The 8176-nt window shown below is 47.5% G+C and overlaps 2 protein-coding genes across 2 annotated transcripts; both read left to right on the top strand.

Moving 5' to 3' along the window:
- The first annotated feature begins 192 nt into the window (after positions 1 to 192).
- V1518DRAFT_80760 (MFS transporter) lies at positions 193 to 2407 on the top strand. The gene is made up of 5 exons (XM_066906680.1): positions 193 to 626; positions 687 to 761; positions 820 to 1117; positions 1171 to 1642; positions 1699 to 2407. The coding sequence occupies exons 1-5, from the start codon at positions 555 to 557 to the stop codon at positions 2315 to 2317; spliced, it is 1536 nt and encodes a 511-aa protein (XP_066758311.1). The 5' UTR covers positions 193 to 554; the 3' UTR covers positions 2318 to 2407.
- A 4001-nt stretch (positions 2408 to 6408) lies between these two features.
- On the top strand, positions 6409 to 7969 carry V1518DRAFT_420776 (Zinc/iron permease). The gene has a single exon (XM_066905073.1). It carries the CDS (start codon positions 6597 to 6599, stop codon positions 7743 to 7745), a length of 1149 nt encoding a protein of 382 aa, XP_066758312.1. The 5' UTR covers positions 6409 to 6596; the 3' UTR covers positions 7746 to 7969.
- The last annotated feature ends 207 nt before the right edge of the window (positions 7970 to 8176 follow it).

Raw genomic sequence — 8176 nt, forward strand, 5'->3', positions numbered from 1 at the left:
GCTACCGTGCGTCAGTGAATTCCCGGTACTCAGCGCGGATGGCTTACCCAGGGGACAACCCCTGAGCTGATATGCTGAAAATACGCTGCTGAGGTTACTAGTAGAACCACATATACTTGAAGTACACAATCAACCAAGACAACCACCTAGGTGCATCAGAGAGAACGATACATTAGAGGGCTTCACAGAAGCCTAGAGACTTCAGCAACTATCAGCTCTGTGACCTAGCCAAGACGAAATCTCAGGTTTTGCTGACTGTACAAGACCCTACGTCATATACAGGATAGCTACGCGGCGCACGACCCAAATTCAATGAAGCCAATTACCCCGCACTGTCTCATCTACCCCGCAAATGGTCTCCGGAAAACCCGAGCATGACGCGGACGCTCGGATGGTCCCATACACGACCGTGCTTCACAGCTACAGGGTTCGTCATAACGGCGGCGCTGTAGCAACCACCAACTCGAGCTGGCGGTCTATAACAAGTGCCCCGGGAACTGCAAGTGGGCTGAGGTTTGCAGAGTGCTATTAACAGCCTTCACAGATCCACAGCTATGACACCTGACGCTGAGAAGGTCCCCAGCACGCCTGGTGCTGCTACTGAGAACTACAATGAAGACCCAAAGGTCTGTTTGCTCTGTCTGGTTGTATTGTTGTCTGAATCATCTGCTGACGGCGGTGTCAAGCTCTGGCCCACGTGGATCAAGATCGTGGCTCTTGCAAACATCTGCTTGTGCGTATTCGTCGGAGACACCTATGTTGTAGGTACTCCCTCTGGACTCTGCGAGTGAGCTATGTTAACACGCATCTGTTTTACAGTCTGGCTTGACCACTGGCTTTGACGAGCTGGCTGTCGCCTTCCAGATCAGCAATTTCGGTAAGATCGCTGATCTTGTTTACTGGTCGGTGTTCATGCAGGGTGTATCGAACCTGTTTTGGATGCCTATCGCACTGTGCTATGGGAAGCGTCTTGTCATGATTCTTACACTTTCCATCTTCGTGGCCGGCTCGATATGGAGTGGTGTTGCGAACTCGTTCAACAGTCTCATGGGAGCACGCGTTGTTAGTGCCTTTGGCTTGGGGCCAGTGTTCTCTCTGGGGCCTAGTATTATCGGAGGTAACACGAATATCTTTGAATATCCTGGTGTGTGCATCTCTAACTTGCTTAAGATTTGTTCCTGGAACGTAATTTCGCTGCTGCAATGGCCGTATACGCAATCTGCCTCTCTGCTGGATCTCAGATCGGTCCTGCGATCGCAGGATACATGATTGCCGCGCGCGGTTGGCGCTGGTTTTTTTATCTGCTGGTGATATTATCTGCAGTTAATCTCATCTTCGTTGTCCTGTCATTTCCGGAAACGACATACCGGCGGGTCTACTTTGCAGACGAGACTGCCGCAGACTACGAAGAGAAAGGAAACGAAGATAGCCGTGTCGAAGCTATCGAATCGGTTGACGCCCGTACGCAAGACAGAACACCAGCAAAGTTCTCATTTAGGAAGAACGTGTTCTTTCTGCGTCATCCATGCGTCGAGGGCGGCAGTCCGAAAAAGCTATTCTCTATATTTCTAGTTCCATTTGCGTTCATCTTGGTGCCAGCAGTGCTCTTCAGCGCAATCCTGTTCGGACTTGTTATGGGCTGGTGAGTTCCGGATTTCGTTTCAAGATCAAATATGTCAATGCTAACGAAAGTCAAAGGGTCATTGTTATTTCCACCTTAGTGCCAACACTTTTTTCTCCGGCGCCATACTATTTCACATCAAAGTCAATTGGGTTGTTCTCACTTTCTAGTTTCATCGGTAGTTTCCTGTCGCTGCCATTTGCCGGAGTTCTCACAGACACACTGTCGCGATATTTACGCAACCGCAATGGCGGAGTCCATAAGCCAGAGCATCGTCTCCCTGCGCTCATCATGCCTATGATTATCTGCCCGGCCGGCTTGTTCCTCTTTGGGTTCACCACTGCAAAGCAGGACAGCTATGTTCTACCTGCAATAGGTTTCTCCTTGCAATCAACGGGGTTAGCAATGGTTCCATCGACGATGCTATCTTATGTCGTTGACTCTTTCCCTGAAACCAGTGGCGAGGCAATGGTGCTCATCCACGCGGGAAAAAGCGTCGTTGGGTTTGGCTTAGCTTTGCGGGCGTCAGACTGGCTTGCAGCTTCGGGTGTGCGGGACCAGTTCATTACCATGGCTTGCATAGAGTTTGCTTTGATTGGTATCCTTGGGAGTATTCTCTTCATCTATGGACCGCGTCTTCGTCATATGGCGCGACACTCTAAGATGTTTTCAAAGTACCAAGCAGATTCGTTGTAGACTTTTACCATTAACAATGAGACTTTGAATAGTAGCTTACAATTGATTATCAATGTCTCATGTTTTAATGAGATGAATTTCCTTCCTCGACTACTGAGATTAACTTTGGACGACGTGAGTCTACATTGTGTCAATCATATGCAATATAAATTGAAGTGGATAAAGTGGCGACTCTTTCCACCGGATGCTTCCGTACTTGACAAAGGTAATTAACTCGTCGCTGGAAGACAGCACAGTATTCTGATGTTTACACAGCAGAGGGAATATACTGATTGCAATACCATCCCGCTCCTTTGTCTTGCTACTTTGAGAACCATGCGAGGTTGATGAGGATGATCGGCATGAGATCAGCGGGAGCGAGAGACAGGAAACGACCGGACAGAACAATAATTCTCTACTTACACCAAAGAGCCTACTATCTAATAACTTTTGTATGGCGTGGAATTACCTAGCTTTGCCAAGATGTCGTTGATTAGATTTTCACATCCCAAGACGCGTCTCTCAAACCCCCTCACTAATGACAATATATGTATGCGGTATCATTCATCTAGCTGGCTGCGATTTTTGACGAAATCTTCAACATTTCAGAGGTTACAACAAGGTTTAGAACATGAGTCAAGAATGTACTAATATTCTTCTAATTTCTGATGCAGATATGCTAATCGGAATGCAGATCATCGGCGGGATAAATGATCTTTGACTGCTCAGATATCAAAGTGACTTTGGCAAGTCGTGCCATCAAGCACAGCAAATTCAGTCTGAAGGTATTCCTCGGTCGTTAGTGTACCGCACCTCCGTTTAAGAATAACTCACATGGCAGACTTGTGTCCTGACATGTTACGACAGTGACGTTGAGCGATGAGAATAATGAATCTGGCGCACGCAGGGCTGACAAAATCTCTAAGTTTGCACCGCTAGTGAAATGGTCTATGAACAGCAAAACGCCTGACTGAGTGTATTAATCTGTGTATACTATCAGCACTCTTGCTTTGATGAACGAAGGTATAAATGCCATATCTACAAAATTAAGATCATGCCTACCGAATTAGAACCGGCTTTACTATCCGCATGACACCCGAGCCGTGCGAGAAGAGCCTAAAACGTCCGTTCTATTGCGCTAATGAATTCAACATGCTAGATTTTTGTACAAATTGACTTTGTTCAATGCAATGCGGAAGATTATTGAGTTGAGTAAAAAAATTCCCTTGCAGAAATGCGACAGACCAATAACAGAAGATCATAGTCGTTATGAAAACCGTGCTCGGGTTCATTCCGAAGATCTAGCGGAGTCTATAGTCACGGGACGGGTTGAGCCGGACAGCGAAGGAAGACGCGGCCGAACGACGTGCGGCATTGTTCGATTAGCTGTCTCAGCAGGACCTCTTGAATCCACTATGCTATGGGAAGGGGCCTCGAATGGCTTTACCGGAGCACGGGAGCACTAGACCATAATAATCATCTCGTCAAGTCTGGAGTCCTCGTCGGAAGGGAGTCTGGTGGTTGTCGACCGGCAGAGTCGTTCGATACTGGAAAATGGGGAAGGTGAGAGAGAGAGTAGAGAGATGGGAAGCGAGCAGATAAGACAGGAATTGCGAGAATGTCTGGAGGGTGGGAGAGCTTGCAATTGCGACTAAATTTGCTTTTTGTCCGTGTGGCGGTGGTACTGTGAGCAGATGATGAGGTCCTTGTCACAAAACAGAGTGTCTGGAGCAATAACGGTCAAACAGAGACAGCTCTATCTCGCCATCAGTTTCATCACAATTCATATTCGACCTATCAAGTGACTGGTGTCACACAGGACATGGCGACTTACATTGGGTCAGCAAACTCCGGAAGATACGAAGCTACAACATCGGCAAATGCATTTATGATCTTGCATATCTTGCACACATGTCTCTGTCTTATGTCTTATGTTGAAACGGCACAGTCACACGCGACTGCTCTACCTTGCCGACTGCCTGGTCTGTCCAACAAGTGAACTCTGCATTATCGCAAGGCTGCCCAGAAGTTCACTTGTTTGCTACATTCATGTTCTGCAGATGATATTGCACTGCTTATTACCGGCATCAAATATGCTCCGACAGATAGATTCGAGACATCAAAGAGTGAAATGAGAGCACTTGGGTTTTTCGGCATCGAAAATGGTGTGAAGGCCAACTCGAGATTGTAAGCTAAGTATGAAGTAAAATATGGCGTCCACGCACTTGCGGAACACTAGCACCTCGGAAGAGTGCTGCGTCCACCCTGCATCTTCTTCCTCAACAGTCGAGCTACGGATGCGTAGATGTATCGGACAAAATCAACATGAACAAGATAGGTCATAAATAAAGTACCTCGTTTCCTTGACCTTGTGTCGCAGGACCTAGGCGCGGCATCTATCGCGTGCCAACAGTGGCCTGGCTTTCGACGTCTGCTTGGAAGAGCGCTCAATCTCGAAAGTCCTCACACGCGGCTCAATCACCTCAGACCGCATGCGGGTGCAGTAGATTCCGCCGGAGAAGTCTTCGAGCGATAGGTGCCACGACGGTTATGCAGTTAGGTAAGAAAGATTTGAGACGGTCGAAGTATAAATATAGATATGCCAACATGAATGGAGTGTAGTCATTGCTGAGCTTGGTCAGCCTTAGTCTCACCAGTTCTCGCCAGTGCATCGCGTACATCGCGATACATGACAATCATCGCCATGCCTGCAGTCAAGAAGAAAATTGACTTTGGCAAGTCTTCGGACTTATTCACGCAGAACGTTTTCTGAACGAAGTGAATGCCTCTTCAAATCTTGCCCCTGTTGTGTTCCTTCGGAATGCGAGAGTGGATCACGATGGATTTTGCAACATAGTAGTATCGAGGAACAAGACCGTTGATGAGAAGTGCTGCAAGAAGTACGGGACCATGTATCTGTTAAGTTGGGCATGTATTGCTTTTTCTTGGTATTGAACTGACCAAGAACTTAAGTCATTGACGACTGAGCATACAGATCTCACACGTGCTCTTGATCGACGCGGTGGAAAGTTGGCATTCGATGCTGCAAGAGCCGAGCCGGCGTGCTGTAGCGACTGTGACAGCCACCATGACAACGCAGATGAGATCTCCCTCCTCTCCCTCCATTCCCCCGGATCTAGCCGACCCGGTCAAAGAAACCGTAACTCTGGCACAGTACCATCAAGGTGGACTCAGCACCAGCATAGCAGGGCTAGATTGCAATAATACAGGGGATGGTGTTGGGTTTGCCGATGCCCAGGACAATTTATCGGACTTTCAGTAGAGACAGTACAATATGTAGCCAATTTTGTGCGTCTACAGTTTAACTGCACGCATCGACACCCGGACTCAACATGTTGCGGAGGGAAAGCTCAACATATTAATAGATCTGTCTAAACCTCGCTCTAACCTTCGTCCTAAACCAGTTCTATCGTTCTCGTTCTGAACCCTTGTTCTTCATCATGATTATTATGTACGTAGCCGGTAGGGAGATTTCTGAAAACCTTATATAATACTCATTAACGTGAAACACATTAAGGTTTATTCAGACGAGCTCACGACACCAGATGTGATCCGACATTGGCGCCAAGTCATAACTGCATTATATAAACTTGACTAGCAGTGCTTAATATGAATTTTGGGAGTGCTAAGCTTCTCTAAAACGGATAGAAATTATGCCACTATGCCTAGGTACGTGTCAAACAACGACTGGTGGCGCTAGAGTCCGAAGGTCGTTCTCGGCTGCAAGCCATGGACACTGGATGGTTTCCTCTCTGACAATATCGGACCCGTTTTGGACCTATTTTGTGCATAGATGCGGGAATTAAGGAAATGGAGGCCACTGTGGACCGGCTGTGGCCTGGGAGGCTGACAGTGTGCCCGTTTGTCTTACAGAAATTGGATCTGGGTTTGTTGTTGCAACTACATCGAGTGAGATATTGCCCTGGTATATTGCTATTTTGCGAATTCTAAAATCCAATCAAAGCATTCAGAACACCACCATCATATAAGGCCTCAATTGCGAAAGCATTGGTGTGAACATTAGCCAATTGTAAGCGCGATTATTCTAACTCGTGTGTACCTGTTGTGCCCAGCAAGGTACTTCAGGGGCACGTCAAACACGCGAGCGTAACCTTGGCGGTTCATCTAAATACCGCACGTGCCTGTTCTAGCAAAATTGACCAGCTTCGCAACGGCAGCTGTTCTAGCAGTACAAGTATATAATAATGCATCTTCCGGCAGCAAAATTGCAACTCACGCGTACTCTATATTTTCCTCGCACACACTCTCTGCAGCAACGATGTCAGGCTCCGCGTGGTGGGAGCAGTACGATCCTAATGTTATCACGGTGAATAGCACCGAAGTTGACGATTCATGGAAGATATGCGTGCTTGAAGGCGTGTACTTTGGTGCGAACGATTACAGCGGAGACATGGGCGCACGCATTTCATCAGTGTTTGTAATTTTGGTTGTTAGCACCTGCTTCACAATGTTCCCTCTCGTCGCACGCAATGTCCAGAGCCTAAAAGTTCCCGTGATGGCGTATCAGGTGGCGCGGAATTTCGGAACCGGTGTTATTGTTGCGACAGCGTTTGTCCACTTGATGGATCCGGCATACGGCGAGATTGGCCCGAATACTTGTGTGGGATCGACCGGGAATTGGGCGGTATACTCCTGGCCGCCTGCGGTGATTTTAGCATCGGTGATGTTTATCTTCATGATGGATCTGATCAGCGAGGTCTACGTTCAAAAGAACTACCATGTCGACACGCATGAGCACGACGTCATAAGATCGGCGATTACGAAGAAGGAGAACCAGGAAGGTGACGATATCATTCTCGGCGACGAGTCGGGATGCTGCGAAGCTGCCGTTGCCGAGGCGGGCAACAGCAACAGTAAGGAGATGACGAAGCAAAATTATGCAGAGAAGTCCGAGGAGATTGACGAGGTCGAAAGTAGCTTTCACAGCCAGATAGGCGCTTTTTTGATTCTTGAGTTTGGTGTTCTATTTCATTCCGTCATGATTGGGCTAAACCTTGGTGCATGCGGCGACGAGTTCAAGTCTTTGTACCCTGTACTTGTGTTCCATCAGAGCTTTGAGGGTCTTGGCATAGGCGCACGTCTATCAGCGATCGAGTTTCCGAAAGACAAGCGCATGTACCCATGGCTCCTGTGTGCGGCATACGGCTTGACGACGCCAGTGTGTGTCGCGATCGGCCTCGGCGTGCGCACGACGTACTTCTCCAACTCCTTCACCGCAAACATTGTTCAAGGTGTGCTTGACTCAATTTCCGCAGGAATTCTCATCTACACTGGCCTGGTTGAGTTGCTTGCGCGCGACTTCCTGTTCAACCCGGACCGTACGACGAACGTGAAGGAGTTGATGCTGCAGTTGTTTACTGTGCTGTTCGGCGCGGGGATCATGGCGCTATTGGGAAAGTGGGCGTGAGCGCAGGTGATGAATTGTGGCTTTGTGGTACTTGGTTAAGGATTACAAAATTAGAATAATGCGCGGATGAAATGTATTGATAGGACGACATGAAACAAATTCATGTTAATGATATATTTCTTTGGTGAATACGTACGTCGACGCCTGGTCACTACTGTACTTGAATATCCAGAAACTAATCATGATTTGCACGATCAATTAATCAATATAATAGTCACTATTTTCCTATTATCTCTGTCCTGCAATCACGCATAAACCAGGACTCCGAATTCGGGTTTAACCCAAATCCAATAAAATCTGGTCCAGATCTAACCTGGAATACAACAGGGAACAAAGAATACTCAGCTATCTAGCTATCTTACTCCCTAATCGCCATCCCTCCATCATCATACCTGGCTCTCGATATAACACCGTAGAAGCTAGCTAGGTAA

Source organism: Limtongia smithiae (genome assembly GCF_038497785.1).
Source record: "Limtongia smithiae strain NRRL Y-17922 unplaced genomic scaffold V1518scaffold_10, whole genome shotgun sequence".
NCBI lineage: Eukaryota > Fungi > Ascomycota > Lipomycetes > Lipomycetales > Lipomycetaceae > Limtongia > Limtongia smithiae.

Bases quoted from the DNA above. Each gene is read 5' to 3' on its own strand.
- V1518DRAFT_80760 (XM_066906680.1), top strand. From the start codon at position 555: ATGACACCTGACGCTGAGAAGGTCCCCAGCACGCCTGGTGCTGCTACT. The intron at 627-686 runs GTCTGTTTGCTC...GGCGGTGTCAAG, and splicing joins ACTACAATGAAGACCCAAAG to CTCTGGCCCACGTGGATCAA. The intron at 1,643-1,698 runs GTGAGTTCCGGA...CGAAAGTCAAAG, and splicing joins TTCGGACTTGTTATGGGCTG to GGTCATTGTTATTTCCACCT.
- V1518DRAFT_420776 (XM_066905073.1), top strand. From the start codon at position 6,597: ATGTCAGGCTCCGCGTGGTGGGAGCAGTACGATCCTAATGTTATCACG.